The sequence below is a fragment of the Lepisma saccharinum genome, chromosome 16 (genome assembly GCF_977018435.1).
Source record: "Lepisma saccharinum chromosome 16, izLepSacc3.1, whole genome shotgun sequence".
NCBI lineage: Eukaryota > Metazoa > Arthropoda > Insecta > Zygentoma > Lepismatidae > Lepisma > Lepisma saccharinum.
Window position 1 is genome coordinate 42,356,220 of NC_139244.1, and position 19,733 is coordinate 42,375,952.

Sequence of the window (19,733 nt, forward strand, 5' to 3'; positions counted from 1 at the left end):
ACAAATGAGAACATCACTTGTAATAAGAAAAATGTGCTCTTTATAATATTATGCAGTGAGCTTTATAATATTTATAATAAGTAGTAAGATTATCTGTAGTTTTTAGTCTTACGGTATTACAATACAGTATTTTAATATGTAAGTAAAAAATAAACAATTATAATGTAAGGTGTACTTTCTCCAAGGACAAGCAAGAGTACTGGTGGGTGTACCTGAGTGACAGGAAGAGTCACACTCTCCTCACTGCACCCTACCACGTGACAGCCCTTGTCGAGCAGGAGGAGGTGCAGCTGAAGTTCACAGCTCCACGGTGGCCGGGTGTCTACACGTTCACAGTGTGCTTGCGATCAGATTCCTATATCGGCTTTGACCAGACCCACGACATCAAGGTAAGATACACTATAATTATGGCTTATATGATTAGTTCATAGACAATGTTGTCATATCCATTCAAACCATGTACACACTATTGGAAAACTAAATGAGATTTCTTCACACAATTGTGAAGAAACAAAACAAGTTAGAGTGATAAAGATTGTAGGGTTAATGTTGAAGGAATCAAAAAAGCCTGTTTAGTTTTTATACAATTGAATAAGCCTTTTTCCTCACTGAAACACAAAATAGATAGAGTAAATAGTAATGCAGATTTTCTGATTTGATTTGCTTAGGTTTACTTCATATTTAGTTGTAAACCTATCCTACATAATATTGAAACTATCAAAGTTCATTTATAGTAGGGATGAACCAATATGAAATTTTGGCCAATACATATGCTACAGATTTGAAATGAAAGTAAGTCTCTCGAAAAAAATAACTTGTTTATGTGTATTTATTATACAACCACATATTTTATTTCCCAATCCTGAATAAAATTCCAAAAAGTTAATTGACCTCATTAATAAATGTAAGTTACCAGATGAACCAAGCTTTTGCAGTGCAAAAGAAGCTGTATAGTTATGCATTTACTTTTAAAAAAAGGGTGCAGAATGGAGATTATATGTTTATATCAACAAAAATTATAACAAAATTACACAATATTGTTCTAAATTGTAAGATATTTATGGATATATTGGATTACTGATACACCAGTATGCCTATATCAGCCGATACTGATAGAGTACCAACTAATGTCCCATCCCTAATTTTTAGCATTATATGTTATAAAATAAAAATTACACTATTTTCTTCAGAATATTCAGCATCAGTCCATATCAGGTTGTTTGAGAAGTTGGAATATTGTGTACAGTAAACAATACAATATATGTTCCAGAATCAGTATGTGAGAAAAGGGGGAGGCGAAATTGGAACTTCTTATTTCTTAATCATTTTGCCATACCAAATATGTCTGTTTCAGTACTTATAAAAAAATCGGAAATACAAGAATGATCCAATACTAGTGATTCCTACCTGCATTTAATGCTGTTAGTAGTTATAGCTGCTGCCAGACTGTGTTGAGAATCTGTAACAAACTTTGGTAAATATTTATGATGAAAGGCTTCAGTCTGTTCTCGCAGTTTCTATAAACAGCCTTGAATTTACTGCAAGAATTCTGCCAATTTGATATATATTTTTATGAACATATTTACATTTTTTAAACCAAAGTCTATTGCAGTCACGTAGTTGCATCAAGTCTGGATTTATATACATGGTGGCCTGAGGCCAACTTAACTTTGAAGCCAAGTTTTGTCAGATGATTAGTTATATTATTTAACACATTGCAAATATCTATAAGTTTCTCCAAGCAAATTTTCCCCCATTGTATGCTGCTTTGCATGTGCAGAGTGGTGCTGAAGTCACTCTGAATCTGGGCATGGGTTGCATATGTTAATCAAGGAGGCCACAGAATATAATATCAGATCAGTGTTGATAAATTTTGTGTCAGTATTTTATTGGTATCAACAAATAGTTCATTTTGGTCCATCCTTAATTTTAATCTTTACCATGGCAAGCTTGTTTATAGATATACAATCTGCTTCCGTTTTACTGTAAAAGACGTGAGGTGCAGTTTCCTACCATGTTTTGACATGAAATGATGCAGAACGAACTGCAAAATGCAAAACAAACTCTTTGTTTTCTCTAGTCTACCCAAGGATTTAGGTCTCTTAGTCCACCCAGGAGGCATTTTTTCAAAGAAAGATACTACTCAAGGTATTAACCCCTTAAATGTGAAATTTTCTGAACAAGTCGCTACTGTAAAATGTACTTGTTGTTTTTTAATTCCATTGCCCAAAATTAACTGAAATAAGACACCAGGATGTGTGTGTCTTCTTGTTTTGTGTTGTATTTTTTTATAGAATTGATTCATATTCCATGACAAATGTAAATAATACACATATACAATCACATAATAATACAATAATACATAGCATGTCAGCATGTATGTACTTCAGGTTCATGCAGAATAAATCTTCCTGGTGTGGAAGTCTTTCAAACAAGTGCAACTCAATGACCGCATCACACAAACTTCATTTTTGAGACATATTTTGGTTTTCAATTATGCACGAACTACACCACACAAGAGCAGACAACTTTTCTTACATCTTATATTCTATCTTCTTCTTCTTTTTCATCTTCTTTCTCTTCTGCTACTGTTTTTGAATTTACTACGCTAGCATAATGTTTTGTTCTCAATGTCTGAGCAAATACATATGACTTCCGCACTGCAACAGCACACTGTGGATGATGTATATATATGCCATCCACACTTAAGGGGTTAAACATGAAATTTAGAGTTACTCTTCTCGTGACACTTTATAGTAGGGATGGGCCGATATGAAAATTTGGCCGATACCGATAAAGTACCAATATAAAATTTACCGATAACCGATATTCTACCAATCCGATATAAAATTAGAAATGGTCCTTGAACAACCTGAAAGGTTCATTGACCTTAATAAATGTGTGTTTCAAGGTGACTAGTGGAAAAGAAATTGCATATCTAGACATTTACCTTTTTAGAAAGTAGGGCATGGAGATTATTCATAAAAATTACAACAAAATGGCAGAATTTTGCACTAAATCATCAGATATGTATCAATATCGGATCAGTAAAATAATTGGTAATTTTACCGATAAACCGATATGCTTATATCGGCCGATACCGATAGAGTACCGATTAATTGGTCCCATCCCTACTTTATAGTGTCTGAATTATTCTGAAAGTTACGGAATTGAGGAAAATTTATTAATTCCGCTGAAATGTTTGAGAAGCAAAAATGGATTCCTTTACACAGGAAGAAACCTAGTGCTCTGATAACCACATAAAAATGTACTATTAGAATGGAAATGATAATTTTGTGTAGTAAGTGTAGTTTTTAAAATCAAATTTTGGATTATACTCACAATTTTAACACTGAAATGCCATTTTATATACCGCTTTTGGTCCTGAAATGTGTCCATTTTTTGTATCGAAATCTTGATCTTTTATCCATAATAAATATGTGACCACACTGATACCATGTACTTTCCCGCAGTTGGATGTAAAAGAAGCACCAGAGGTTCCGGCTGAGCATCCGCAGTGGGACATGCTGGAGGAAGAGGAGGAGCAGGAAGGGGCTGGTAGTGATTTGTCTGAATTCACCACGGATGAGGATGTGGAAGACGACCAGGAGTGAATCTCTCCTTAAGCTGTGTCTGGCGCAATCTCTGTACTCTAAGGGAGGGAACAATCTCTGTACTCTATGGAAGGGAGCAATCTCTCTTCTCTATGGGAGGGAACAATCTCCAAATTTACCCATCAGCAAGGAAAGGACAGAATATTCCACTGAAACATGAAACTATGGGGGAGGGGGGAATATTTACAGTTGAAATTGATAACTATGTCTACCAGTCTGAACAGATGTGTGCAAGTGCAATAAGAGAAAAGAATGGGTGATGGTTGGTGTTAGTGTTTATTGTGCAGCAATATTTTGTGATCTTGTAGCGTGTAATGATGGGCGTCAGAAGAACGAGCATGTAGAAGTAAGTGTGGTGTGAGAGTTTAGTATTTTTTTCAAGTGCACTTTGGGTTAGATGAGCATTTTTGTATTTGAGGATTCTTTTTGCACATTATGCAGTTGACATATTTTTTTATCTTCTTAAGTTTAGGCAAGATAGAATGAGTTAATATTTTCATATATCTGCATTTAAAAATTAATGTATGTGACTAATTTGCAATGTTCAGATTAATTAGTATTCAAGTATCCCTCCCTCCTATTACAAAGAATTAGTTCTTTTTTCCCCTCCCCCTTCATTAAATAGCTACTGTTCACCCTTTTTACAGGGTAACATCACTTGCCCCAATACTGATACCAATAACAATCTCCTGTGATTCAAGAATACCAAAATTTGGATATTTAGCACGCTGACTTTTTTTAAGTGTTAATGTAATTATACATAACTAGCCACACACCTTTCCTACACCTTGCTCATCGCTAACAGCCCGAAGATTTTCTGGGACGGAGTCTAAGAAGTGAAAGTTTGAAGACCTGTTGCATCCAATAGCTTTGTATGAATTCACAGGTACATTCACTATATCACGAAAGATTTCTGCTTTACGATTTCCAAAAAAAATGCAACATATTTGAACGACTACGAGACTGCTTTTCCAGTGGATTTAACAGTTTCTAAAAAATGTTCGTTAGCCATTAGTGATCTTATTTTCAGGTTCGCATCACTGACATTGGAAAATTTAGATTTCAAGTGCATAAATATAGTAGAGTTTTTATCCATTGCTTTCAGAAAATTTTTAATGATTCCCGGTTTGATGTGCAATGGAGGTAAACATATTTTTAACTCTCAGCGCCACTGCTAGGCGATGTTATCTGCTTGGTCGGCGGCGAATTCTCCACTCTCCACTTCCTCTTCCTTCTCTACTACTGAACATGTCAGAACATGCGTAAAGTTAATCAGACTTGACTTTCTGATTTCAGCATTTACACAACACTTATACATCTTGAAAAGAAACACTACATATAAGTTAAATACGGATTAAAGCATCAGATGGCAGGCCATAAAGAACACTACAATTCGATCTCAAAAAGTAACTGTCACAGAAAAACTGTGCCTGATGGAAAAATTCTAATTACATATTTGAATTCAGGGTAAAAAATTACTGCAAACCCCCCCCCCCCCCCATTTAGTTTTCTCGTGAAAAAAATCATGTTGACAGTGTTGTTAGCCTTTACGTTGTAACCTCTGGTATGAGCCAAAACTAACACATTGGTATCAGTATTGTCTCAGCTTCTTTTTTTCCTGTACATGTTGGTTGCTAAGTTATTACATAATATTAGAAAACTCTCACAGGTTTACTGACACTTAACTGATAAACTGCATTTCCAAATATTCAGACTCCACATATGCTCATTTATAGGGTGTTCCAATAAAAGCTACTGATTTAATATGCTTACAAAAATACTGTATGTTTACAAATTGGCAAATTTTTTTACATCATTATAATGCGTAAACGTTCCGATTTAAGAATGAAAGAAGACATCTGGCATATGTCCCCAGGCTAGATCTAGAGCGTGGGGTTTTTATGTCTGCTGTCGAACCTGTTTCTTCAAATTTCTTGGTCAACTTACGAACTGTACTCTCACTAGGTACACTTTCACTTCCAAGGATTGCACGAAGCTTCCTAACAGTATCTGCATAACACTCGCCATTCTTGGAATGAGTTTTCGCTATCAAAACTCATAATTCCATTGTGGAACGATCCATTTCAACTAATCTGCAACAATCATCGATAAAGGAACTTATAAGAACAGTGTTACCAACCCAACCGCAAGACATGTTGCGTAAATCAAACTTGGCATTCTTAAATCTGAACATTTTCCCGTTGTAATGATGTAAACATATTTGTCATTCTTCTTTAAAAAAGTATTATATTAAGCATATTAAATCCGTCACTTTTGCTGGGACACCCTTTAGAAGAGGAGGGAAAGGAGATGAAAAGCTAAACCTATGCCATCCTGCAGATTTCACTATTTAGAACAAATCAAATTTATCAGAGATATAGTAATAAACACTACAGCGTTACAGTAACAATCTACCAGCATTTTGCTTCAAAATACCCTTAAATTTATTTATTTATTTAAAGGAAACAGTTTTGAATAAAATCATTATGACAGTTATTTTGCTATGGAGTTAATAAATATCTGGCATTCTATAGTTTTCTTCATTAAAATCAAACTGATAACAATGAAATTATCATTGTAATAAAACAAATATATGAACACCAACATGTGTTTTAATTATATTCTTGACGCAGGTTAGGTTTTTTTGTACAGAATTCTATATTTCAGTTGTATCCAGTAATTCTCATTAATTCATTAAAGGTTATACATATATCTTATTTTATATATCTTATTTTGATCAGTTAATGACAGATGTTCTATACAGTTAAAATATTGTTTATGAAACAAGACATGTACCAGAAATATAAATAAGGCATGTAAGTGTTCAATAATTACCAACAAATTTGATGGCACCAGGCATTAACTGTTCATTAGTGAGTATACTTGACATCTTTTAATATTTGTCTTATTCTTTCTACTTATGACAGGGTGGGGTTCGAAAATTTGAGTAACTGAATTATCAAGTACATGTTGATAGTCCTTTGAGAGTTTGCTAATAAAATGACAACACAAGGTGTGAAGTATTTGTTATTTTATTATTATATAATGTTGCATATATTTTATTATGTAGTATATGGAATGTATTTATGTAAGCAAAAAATTGAAACTGCATTGTATACAGAACATATGATTAGTAAAGAAAAATTTTTAATTTGTGTTTCATGATCAACCTAATGGAATCTACTGTATTATTGATTGATTGAATTTTGTTATTTTACATCACTTTTCTACCATTTTTGTCTATTTGTGAATGGTGATGAGATAGATGAAAGGACAATCACAAACACATACGGACAACGCAACACATTCTACTGGCTGCAGGTCCAGGTGCCAGAGCCTCGCTAGTCTGCAAAATGCAGTCCACGGTTTACTACGTGGAAGGGAGGTTGACAGTTGGGTGTACTGCATGGATAGGTCACCCCTTACACCCCTATCATAATATTATTCTGGTAAATTTTGTTCTTTGTTTCCCAATATAAATTGGTTTTGGATATAAAAGAGACATCTGAGAAAGGATTGCTTAACTGTGTGTCTACTCATTGTTATGAGTTGAAAGGAGGTTCAGTGGTAATTTACCTGATTAATTGCTTTAATATTGTGAACAGAAAGAAATGAGAAAACTGACTTGTCATCTAGATAATTAAACACTCCGGACAAAATATTTCAAAATCATGTTTTATTGAACTTAAAACTTGGTTACATCACCATGTGCCATGATCGCAGCTTGGATCTTATGGGGCATGCTGTCAACATGGGGCCGGATAACATCTGCAGTGATTTTAGTCCACTCGTCCATCAATTCTGCTAGTGACCGCGGACGTGTAACACTCCTCTTGACAGAAAATTCCAAAGCACCCCACATTTTCTTGATGACGTTAAGGTCAGGAAAATTGGCTGGCTAAGTGAGGTGTGGGACATCAACTTCATGTTCTGCAAACCAGTCCTGAACACATCTGGCGTGATACATGGTATAATTGTCATCTTGGTAGACACGTTCGGTGATAAGGCCCTCTCCACGCAGAAAGTTCACATAAGGGAAGACGTGGTCATCCAGGATAAGGATATAGTGCACACACAACCTTCATCCGAGTGTTGACTGGCACCAGTGATCCAATGCCAGTAGCCGAAATACACTCCCAAAACATCACACTGCCACCCCCTGAGCTGTGCTGATCTCTGAACACAGTCGGGATGATACACCTCTCCGGGCATGCTGGTGACGTGGGAACGTGCATCATTGGAATACCAGCAGAAGCGTTCGACCAGACTACATGTCGCCAGTCATCCACAGTCCAGTGTCAACGTGCTTTAGCCCATTGGAGTCTTTTCTGCTTTTGCTATGCTGTGATCCACGGACGTCGCCGGGGTATACAGCGGAATAATTCCATGCAATGTTGCTCCCAGTGCAGGATGCACTCAGAAATAGACGGACCTGGTCGAGCATTAACCTGTGACGACAATTGGTCCCTGCTTTGGAAGCGATTAGCGGTAGCCATACACCTCACACGCTCACAATCCCTCGGGGATAGTATCAATTTTCAGCCGGCATTGGATCTCTGGGAATTGTTTGTTCTGAACAAACTTCATTGCTTATGCACTGTACTTACGGTAGATGCTGTCACACCCAAGAACGCCACAATCTCTGCAACTTTGTGGCCGTGTTCCCGGTCAAACACTATGGCTCCCTTTTGCCTGTCGGTGATGTCTCGTTTGGCGCCCATTTCCAACTTTACGAACGAACAATGCACACTACTCTCAAGGTTTCGCAACATGTACAACGTTCCTTTACAACTTTCACCTCCTCTCTGTTTCCAGCAGACGAACCCCCCCCCCTCATCCCTCCTAAAAAAATTCTGCATGTCCAAAAATTTGCATGTTACCTTGAATCTTTATAAAGTGCAGGAGTCTGGACTACTTCAGGCACATCACCTTCAAGAAGTAGTGTGGAAAGCAACTGAAAAAGCTAGTTCTGGAGTCAGCTGACAGTGCATTCTGTAGTCGTAGTAATTTTGTTAAGGAAGTAATTTAGCTTCCTTTTGATTTCTGAATACATTATGTGGATTTGTTTTTCTTGAATGGTGGTAAGTGAATTGATGGAAAAGGTAATATTGTGAAGTGATACCAGTCATGAAATGACATTAAATTGGAAAGAAAAGTAAAATAAAATAAACAGTATGTGCAATACAAGCTGAAACATTGAAATGTTATGCTGGACGTCAAGTGTTGGGTTATGTACAGAAGTTTATTACAACTTTTTTTTTTTGTTCATTGAATATAAATAGTGTCCTGAAGGAGAAAATACAAGTTTTGTATAGTAAACAAAACAAAGGAAATTCCAGTGTGAAGACATTTGAAGAAATTTAATTTTAATTGCAGAGAGTTCATATAATCGATTAGAATGTATGTTGCCTTTTGAATTAAAATCATGGTCTATTATCAAATGGCCTTAAGGAACTTTCTGACCAAAGTGACAATGACTCAGGAAACTTGGAAATTAACGTTCTGAGTTAAATACAACCTATTGTACTGAAATGGAGCAACAAGCTGCACATGTTCCTTATCGCATGCCACTCGGACAGGGTTGTTTTGTCATACTGAAATGTGTTGCCACAGTTCATGCATGTGCAGTGAATGCTTTTTACAGACTCGGTGTTCGTGTTGCTGGTCTAGGATGCTAAAGATATGCTGAAATGCTACTGGGTTTTTACAAAATTTGATGTTTCATCGCATGCTGTCTTTGACCCTCTGTCCTGCTCAAGGAGTTCCTTCCATCAACATCTGATTCATTGCGCATCATGAGGCAGTAGTTTAGAAGCAAGAGAAATATATCCACGAAGACTTCACATTATGTAAAAAACATTTAGATTGGCCAAACAAAAATATAACATTGCCCATAAAATATTTTAGATGGTAGTATTTCTAAACTAACCACACAACATTTCATTACACTCAAAATTAGATGCAGGGGTGAGACACTGTCACGAACCCTGACTCGAACCATAGACTTCCAAGTCTACCACTGGGCTACCCTCAGAGTCCGTGGGACATATGTTTGCCGGGGCTCACCAGGGATCTCACAGCCACTGCGCTCACCTGACACAGAACTAGGTTCTTGGGCTGTACACTCTTTTCTCATCTGTACTCCCGGCAGAAGAGTACAAGATACAAAGAGAAAAGGGCAATATGGGGGTTCCACCACTTAACTTCTAGGAGTTAAGAATTAAAAGCAATTGGCATTCACCATTTCCGTAGCAATTAGACATTGTTTCTAGAACTATTATAACTATGACGATTGGAAAGGAACTTGTATGCATTACCTTCTGAATTCAAGATAAATAAAAGAGGAACACAAAGATAAACTTAATAAACATATATTCTTTGGTTAATATTGATTACAATATGATCGTATACATGCACGCTGAATACATCTCCAAGCGTGTTTCTTGGTATTGGTGTCTTATAGACATTTCCTAAGAGAATCTTCTTTCTCTTCCTTTGAAGATTTGAATCTTTCGGTTACATGGGCTCTATGGCCTACTGTTACATAAAAATATATAAAATATACACATTACCTTTGCAGCTATGCTCTTAGTGAAGTTGGCTTCATAACTCAGGCTTGGAACCTGAGTTCGAACTAAAGACTCTATATGGACACTCTCTCTGGCTAGAGTATCTCGGCCTGACTCTACTCTGACTGATGGGAACTCTCTCTCTCTCTCTGCCTCGGACTCACTTTTGAGGCAAAACCTAAGCTTTTATACAACTACAAAAAGGCTTGTCACTGGGTGGGGTCGTTTATTAGCGCCATCTGACTGACGTATTATTCTTTGAACTCTGACTTATGTTAATTCCTAAGAAATAGCAATTTTCTAAAGAATGGGGAAAGTTCCTTTTACCATATATGAAAGGTTAATACGTTTGGCCTTTTGGGTTTGGAAGGTGGATGAGGAAATTATGGAAATCAATCATTCTGTTTGGCACATGAATGGTGTAACCTTATCAACTCTGCAAACAAACAGGAAGCTCTTTCTTTCTATCTGCGGCTGAGCTGGGATAACCCTTGACAGCGTGTGTTTTCCCTCCGGAAGACAAACAATGCCAGTCACCAACCACAGCGGGCAGACCTCTGACATATGCGGTAAACTTGTATCCTGTTATGGCTTCATGCCAAGTTGATAAGCAAGTGTTTTCCTCGTTGAAGCAACTCTTCTAAGCCTCTTAAAAACTTACCATTGCCGGCTGGGCAATGCAAAATATAAAGGAAAGATATGGTTAAAGGGATATGGTAGTCGGAATAAAGTATTGAGTTCGATTCTGGTGGGTGACTAAAATTCTGGGTGTGACAATACCCTCCACCTGAGATTGAAATATCTCCTGATGTTTCATTTTCTCGGGGTTTGTGTATTAACGTTTGGTGAAATAAATCTGTTTCGGTGACATTTACAAGGCTGTATGCTGCGATAGCTGCTATATTTGTTCCTGGGGTTTCTTTCAGACTTTACCACAAACAAATGGTTAATTAATATCATTACTTATGCAGATTGCATTGGATAACATTGGGTACCGTTGACAGACTTAAATCAACTAGTGGATTCATAAAGGCGAAACCAATATCACTGTGAGCTTACAAATTAAATGCTGCATACTTATAAGGACGAATAATTATGAATCAAACTTGAACAAAAGAGTTTGATTAAAATTTTACATAAGCAAACCAACTTATAGGTTGGCATAACATGATTATACATATATAAACATACTTTGTTTTACCTTTAAAACCTTGAAGTAGTATAATATATAACAAATGATACTAAAGAGTGACACTGAGAAAAACTAAACAAAAAGTAGTTATATTCAGGAATGTAACCTGACCAAAAAGCTAAGCGATACTAATTCCATAGCATCATACATGTTTTTCCTTGAATGAAAAGGATCAAATGGATCTAATGAGATCCTTACACTATTATCTGTAAGAAGAGCTCTAAGCAGACTGGGCTTAGGCTCTGTTTCTGACACATGAGAATAAGCTATCAATGTAGGGAAGGGTTTTTCTTCCGTACATAACAAGGTAAAAGTGTTAAACACACTAGATTCTTTTGTTACAAGAATTTCATGATACTCTTCTATTACTCTGAATATACATTTAAAAACATGTCGGTATAATAGGTTCTGTTCTCTTAACCTTTTACATTTACTCAAGGCGAAGCATACGAACTCTTTTAAATTTGTCTTACAAGGTTGACAAATTGGTTCGATTTCTCCGTATCGATAGAAAATGTTTGCTTTATCGTAGGCATATTTAAGGAATTGGTCCAATATGAAAGTTGGATGTTGTATAGTGTATGCTGTGAACAATGTGTGTTCTCTACGATTTTTAGCGTTTCTTACTTGTTTATTTATATGCCACTTGACATATGGGTCATTTTCAGCTAACATGAGCTGTATAAGAGCCTGGGAATCTATGCCTGGAATATTCATGATTTCGTTATTTCTGTTCCTTTGACGAGAAATAACTATCATCTCACTACCTTACCAATTGCATAATTGCACAAAAAAAAAACATAAAGTAATTAAACTTAATTTAAAAGTATATGGCAACATAACATATTGTTTGTTAATAATAATAATAAGATAACATATATATATGATATAGTTGATTAGTATGTAGTTAAGTTGATTATATTGGTTATATTGGATTACATGAATATGTAAGTATGTATATATATCTTAAATAATTTGATTGATTATAATACGTAAGATATTTATAATATTATTTTCATATGAGTTCATGTATGCACTATTTTCTTTCTTTATAACACATTTCATGTTTCATCATTGTTTCACTATAAGTTCACGTAGGTCGGTAGTTTCACCGTGATAAATTGTTTGTGTTAGAACGATTAAATCGTAGCACTACACTGCAAATAAACTGTACAGAGTCCTTGTGAAATTTCACTAGTTACTTAATATTGAGTTCATGCTCCATTCCTATACAAAGGAATATACACACAATATATTAATACATGTATATACTTTCTATTACCTTATAACATAGTATTATGATATTACACTCTGGACAATATAGTGTCTTTAGGATTTATTCGCGATGTAACCTATTTGCTTGTTCAACAGTGATATACTCAGGTTCGTTTGAATCTGCTAGATTTACTACCTGTATTGGTTCTTCATAATTTCTGTCGGATTCATAGTGAATAACAGGTGGGGAAGGTACTGGTCTTGAAATATTCATACTTCGTACTCTTAACCTTCTATTATAAGACCGTGGTCTCTTACATTCACATGTATTTATATACACTTTCCATATTATGTAGAATATGAGAAAATATGTCTGTATAGTTAATATTGTTAACCATAAAATAATAGATATTTTCATCTTTTGTACGTTTTAAGTTTATCTGACATCCTTCTTTATGACATAAGTAAGGTATAGTTATATTCTTGTTAGTCATGTCTATCCATGTCAGTGGGATTAAATGACTTATACTCGCTGTAGTATCTGTAGGTAATATACAAGGGAAAGTACTTCGTATATGAAGTCTTTCATCATACTTAATGTAACATGAACAACCTAAATGTATCAAAGTAACACCATATTGAAATTCTACTTGAAAATTAATTTCAATATCTTTACATACAATGCGTAAAGTACGATTATATTCTTTGTTTCCAACAAAGGCTTGCGTAGAAACATTAAATTTATAGAACTCTAGATCATTATTATTCTTAGTGCATGTCATATTACAATAATTGTACATCTCATGCACATTCTTTGTTATGGTAGCTATGATACATCTCTCAAATTTACTCAAAAATCCATGTTTCGGGTGAACGAAACATAAAGTATCTTTAACAAGATCACATTCAGTTGTTAATAAATTCTTAGAATTATCATCGTATGCTATGTTCATATCTTCATTATACACACTACAAACTTCTGTTTGTTTTCTGAAGTATATTTGTTTTACTGAGAAACTACGTAAACGTCTTTGGTTTGAAATGATTGGAACTTTTATGGCAAACAACACTTTGCTTTTTGATATTACACATTCAGCTAAAGGTACATTATAAAATTGTCCTAAATTCGTAATGTCTATACTAATAGAATGATTAGTCTTTACAAACTTTTGTTGTACATTTAACAAATCTTGTTGAAGTTTAGCAAATGATATCAATTTTGGATTTATGACTTTTTGTTGACAAGAATTTATTAATAACATCAAATTTTCAGTCGTACATACTGATAAGTTTTCAAAGTTTAGCCATGATAAGGCTGGTGAATCATAAATTTTACTCCTTATAATATCATAACCCTTTCTATCTACAAAAAGTGTTTTAACATGCACTTTTTCAATTCTAAAATATTGCCAACCATATGTAAGAGGATCAGCGTTAAAGGTATGATTACCAACGCGTGAAACTATATTCTCCCAATCAATTACATGTGGTTGTTGTATTGAAATGGTTATTTCATATATAATAGGCAGAGATGTTTCATAATATATAGGAGAGCTTAACTCTTCTATTTGCAATCCTGAACTTATATAAGTAGGTATTTGTAAAGCTGACAATAATGAAACATTTATAAGAAGTACAAATATAGATAGTCAAGATAAAGGTGTTCTAGTTAATGTAGCATATTGTGGTTCCATTGTAGGATTAGCGCTAGTTTCAAATGATACACAACTAGGCCTCCCTTCAAAATTTGGACTATGAAATTTGATTCTTGTTTCATCAAGACTTGATCTTACATTTGCTCTTCTTAATGCGCTATCTCTAAATTCTCGAATTTCTTTACAAGTTGTCATCCATATCAAATAAACTGTAACTACTATGACTAAAAATGCAATTACTACACATATGTAAACAGCAATTTCTTCGATAGTGGTTAATTCACAAGCATGAGCTTCTACTTGACTTAATGGTATAGCACTCATAGGTATAGCAACATTTTGTACTAATCGATTTGTGCGATTTAATTTAAAAATACACCATAATAATAGAATGCTAATTATTCCATTCCAAAGATAAAATACTAAATTATCTGTAGTATCGGAAGGTATTAATTCACTTCCTATATCTGTAACCATATTTTCAACTTCATCTAACAATTCTTTTCTATCGGTAACTGATTGATTTTCAGTTGTGGGTTTTATATAGATATGAGGTAGTTTCTGTGTCCAATTATTATCTAAACAATCTTGAAATGATTTAAACTCTAACATTTCTTGTTTTGTCTTCATATCTGTGACTTTTAATGTAGGTATGTGAGACCAACTGGCAGGGATAACTCTAGATATCTGAAAGTTCGTCTCAGCATTGTCTGAACATGGAAAAGTTTGAGGGATGAATACATCATCACTAATTTTAGCAGAACATGTGCAAGGTAAATCTAACTCACTAGCTCCTGGCTGATTACCATGAGTAGGAAATTTACGCTTGTTTCCATTACATTCTACTTCAATTTCATCTAAAGCATTTGTTATTACGTATTTGTCTGGTGATATTTCAGTGATAACTATAGGATTTCCCTGAGTACATTGAAATGTACAAACTTTTGCTAACTCTTCTATAGTAGCTCCCTCTCTAATCTTCTGTGGGCAACCGGTGCCTATTACAGCATCGTGTCCATAGCGGGGTAAGTAACATAATTTATCTGTGTGAGGATTACATGTTGAAAGGAAGGTTCCTGACAACATTCTAACACTCGTACTTGTAGTGGCTGCATAACTTGTGGAATTTAATAATATACATGTCGAATTATGCCATCTAAATGGTACTGTTTGAAATCGTTCTAGTAACACTCTTTCTCCTATCCTGATTATAGGGATTTTAACATGAAAAACTACATTTGTATCTGAGAAAATACACTGCGTTATGGGTAAGCTATAATATTGACTTAATTTATTCAGTGAAATGGCTAATGTAAAGCCTTTCTTAGAAATTTTCTCTATTATGTTCATCAAATCATCTCTTAAAGTTGGTGGTCTAATAGAAGTCATGGGCAAAGTGTTATGAAAACATGCATTCTGAATTTCTCTATATTCCTGTTCTATTACCTGATTTAACATTATCTTATGAAATAACATGTTTCGCATTTGTTCCAATAATCCTTTATACTGCAAATTCTGGGATGCGTTCATTAATTCAGCAAAATGAAAATTCTCTAGCGATTGGATTCGTTCAAATTTTCCTTCTACTGCATCAAGTGATTTGTTTATCTGTTTAGCCATATCTTTTAATCCATATCTAATGGTGACTATATCTCTATCAAAATGTTTTAAACTTCTGGTGATCTTTAAAATTGCTTGTTTTAGTTTACGATTTTCTACTTTAGAACTTTGAACTTCTTTGTCCGTTGCTACCGAGCAACACCATCCAAGAAAATCTCCTAAAAATGGTAGAAGTCCTCTTTTCTTTCTAGCTGGTTCATACTCAAAATATTCCTCTGTAGGAAATTCTAAGGATGATTTATTCAAATGTGCAAGAAAAGCTTCTTGTAATTGTCCTATGGCTTCATCTATAAAACAAAATAATGAATCTGTTTCCTCATGTTCGTTACATAAATGACTTCTTTCTGAGTTTGAAATTTTCCATAAACTAGGTTCTATAATGGGAGGTTTGACTAAGACATTTTCATATACTAGTGGGATTGTGGCTTCATACATGGTTAATCCACTAATGATATTCCAGTATCCTCCGGATACTAAACGTATTGGTGGTAATGGATTTCCATAAACCTGAAAAGAGATAGTTACCAGTATACCGAAGTAGATTTCCAAAAACAATTGGTGAGTCATCTTCTGGCTCGGTTTCCTCGGGATCTATCTGGTTGATTGGTATTTTCCAAAAAGGTATTGAGATTTCTGAAACTGGTTAGAAAACTAAAAATACAATTTAGTGGTTATTACAAAGTTAGAAATTTTTGTACATCATGTATGAAATGTAGTTACTCATATTTCAAGCTTGAATAGGATGTGGTTCTATAGGTAGGCTAACAAGTCTTAGCTTAGCTATAGTCGGATCAAAGTGGCAACTAAATTTCCACTGATCACCATACATCCATATACTTCGTTGTATATAAGCGTCTAATTGATAGGCATTTTGCTTAAGCCATATCTCTCTATCTACTTTATTTGGTCTTAAACTTAAACCAAAACGAATATAATTCGTATAAGATCTTTCAATTGTAGATTTTCCTTGAATCGTAGTGGATGTTACTGAAGGTAAAACATTTGTTCCATACGGAATGTGTTTACTTTCTCTTGCTACAAAACATTTCTTAAAAGAACCTTTCATAAACTTATGTGTAAGGCTAGCTATTTCTAACATATCCTTTATTTTTATGGTTTGAGCTGTAGATACCTGTTGGTTTTCTAATACCTTTGAAGTTACGTCATTTCCTCTTGTATTTGCATCTTCATTTACCTTTTCAACATTCTCCTTATCGCCTTTATTTTCTAATTGGGTTTGTCTTAGTTCGATTGAACTATGGGCTCTTCCTAAGTCAAAATAATCAGAAAATTCTGAAGATAGTGTACTGATAGACATTGTCGAACATCTCGACGTGACGTCGACAATATCACTTTCTTCTTCAGAAGAAATTGTAATTATCTCTACGGGAGAAGGGTCATCACTGTTTATAGTGATAGTCCCTCTCCCTAATGACTTTTCAATGCAGGAAGCGTCCAAAATCTCTATAATAGTATCATGATCTGATATTGTTACTATTTCCTTACTCACAAGCGTTTTTGGGCTAGAAGCTGCTAATGGTAAATCCTTTTCAAACATACTATAAGTAACATTAGAGGGTAAAGTTTCATTAACTGTAATACTTTCGTCAGAACTTGAACTAGAATTACTAAGAGTTATAGTGTCTGGGTTTAATTTCTCTAATTCTTTCAGGGCGTATTGTTTCAATAGTTGTTCGATGGAATCATCTTTACTACTTTCAGCCATGTTTCTTGTATAATTCTACAATACAATACCTACTTTGAGGTTGCAATGTTCTTCTCAGGGTTTATATACGCAATCAATTTTATAGTATTTGTTTCTCTATCAAAGGCAGATGTAAATATCCATCTACTACCGTATTTCTGGAAATTTTCTAAAACAAACTTCTTTGTATCTCTTGCAACTTTCTGAAGAAAAACATTAATGTCCATATCATGTGTAAGGGCAAATTCTACATTAGCGTCTAGGAATTGTTTCCATTCAAATAATGTTCCTTCTTTAATCATATAATTTCCTCGAAATAGTAAATGTTGTACGTCAAACAGAGAGTATACATTCTTTAGAATCCAAGTCCATAAGTCGGGTCTGGTAAGATCCAAAGCCATCAAAATCTTGTGGGTTCCTTGGTTTGTGTCTGGGGAGGAAGAAAGTATAGCATTACCTGGTATACTTAAGTTCTCCATTTACTTTACTAAAAGGAAAAAGTTTTACTTTTGGGACTCTATCATTATAGTCTCTTATAAACAAACAAATATCATCAACATGGTTTCCGGGTTGGTGCAATACTAAAGTAGGATGTTGTTCAAATAAAACATCATTGACTAGGTCCTTAAAACACTGGACTACATGAATTTCGTCCTCATGTCGTAAGTTCCGTAATTCATAAACATACAATGATTTATGTGGGTCTTCTCCATATTCTTGTATGACCTTTGTGGCTCTAATGAGAGGTTCATAAGGGAAGGTAAAATGTCGTCTTGTTGTATAAATTATTGACTGATGGGTCGGTGGATAACAAAAATATGGTAGAGAAAATCTACCTACATGCGTTACTAACAGACTACACTTATTGTTCCAATATCCATCGGGTATTATGCTTCTCATAGCTTCAATCATATCACTGGGTACGGAATCCATCATTTTTCAAAAACACAAGGTCTTCTATCATAAAACCTTAAGCAAGTTGCATGTTGTTGAACACTTTTATGACAAAATTCTTTACAATGTCTACAAAAATAGCTTCTGGGTAGTCTTAAGAAGTATGGTGCTTTAAACAAATATTCCTTTTCTTGTCTTATAACATACTGTCGATAATATCGACAAAGCATGTTAATGCAATACAGTCGATTATATCCGAAATCATGGAATTCGGCTAATTCTTGTCTCTCCCAATGAGGACAATGTATCTTACTTCTATCGTGTACAATGGCCAACAGTTGAAGATTCATGGATTTAACTTTCTTTTCTTCAATGGTCTCGACAAAGTATCTAATTGGTTCGGCGCTGTTTTCTGTACTGTTGGTATAGTTACTAACGGCGGTGGACCGTATGGCGTACACAATTCAAACAATCTTCTTATTAGTACGTAATACACGTCGGCGAAATTTACAGCGGTGACCTTGGCAAGTATATCATTTAACACATACTCAAATTTGGCTATGCTCTGGTTTGCTAAAACTTGATCTACTGTATACCGTTTCGTATCAAAGAAATAAAGCAAAAATTCTCTATACTTAACCTTTCTATCTTCTAATTCCAAGGGAATATGAGGATATTTCTTTATATAATGTAATGACATTGACTCTCAATGACCTGATCTTTTCTTAGTAGGGTTTGGTATGCGTGCAAGTTTTATATGTCCTGTTGAATCGGTGGTAACCTTTAATTTCCAATTCAATCCGTATTTCTTTCTCCACTCTGACAAAGCTGTAACTGTATTTCTCTTAATGTTAAACAATAATCTACTCCACTCTAAATATGGGATTTCCTGAACTCCTCCGTTAATCTCGGGATTGATTTGATAATTTGCAAATGGGACGTAATATGAACAAAGGCTCTGTGCGAAAAAGACAAGAGCACTTGGTCCTATACTCTTCTTGACTTCAATCAAAGAATAACCAATAAACGTTTCGATTAGAATTTCGTCTATCGTCTCCTGAACTCGTCTTCGGACGGCGTCTGGTATTAATAATACCTCAAAAATATCTAATTTGCTTAACTCTCCTTCGGCTGCAGATTCGGACATTTAATCACAAAACACTTATTTGGTGACACAACTCATAGGGTTTCTTAACTCACCTAACTTCTTATTGCTCTTCGTGAGAAGAAACAGGATGTAGATCCTAAATTGTCTCAGATGAGATATCA

General features: G+C 34.7%; 1 protein-coding gene across 1 annotated transcript in view; it reads left to right on the forward strand.

Annotated features, from left to right (window-relative positions):
• The window catches only part of Sec63 (translocation protein Sec63), a 63,786-nt gene extending 57,021 nt beyond the window's left edge, over positions 1 to 6,765 (forward strand). Inside the window, exons 14-15 of the mRNA XM_083138315.1 lie at positions 186 to 389; positions 3,474 to 6,765. Coding sequence (XP_082994441.1) covers positions 186 to 389; positions 3,474 to 3,614 — 345 coding nt within the window. The 3' untranslated portion in view covers positions 3,615 to 6,765. The remainder of the gene's footprint in view (positions 1 to 185; positions 390 to 3,473) is intronic.
• The last annotated feature ends 12,968 nt before the right edge of the window (positions 6,766 to 19,733 follow it).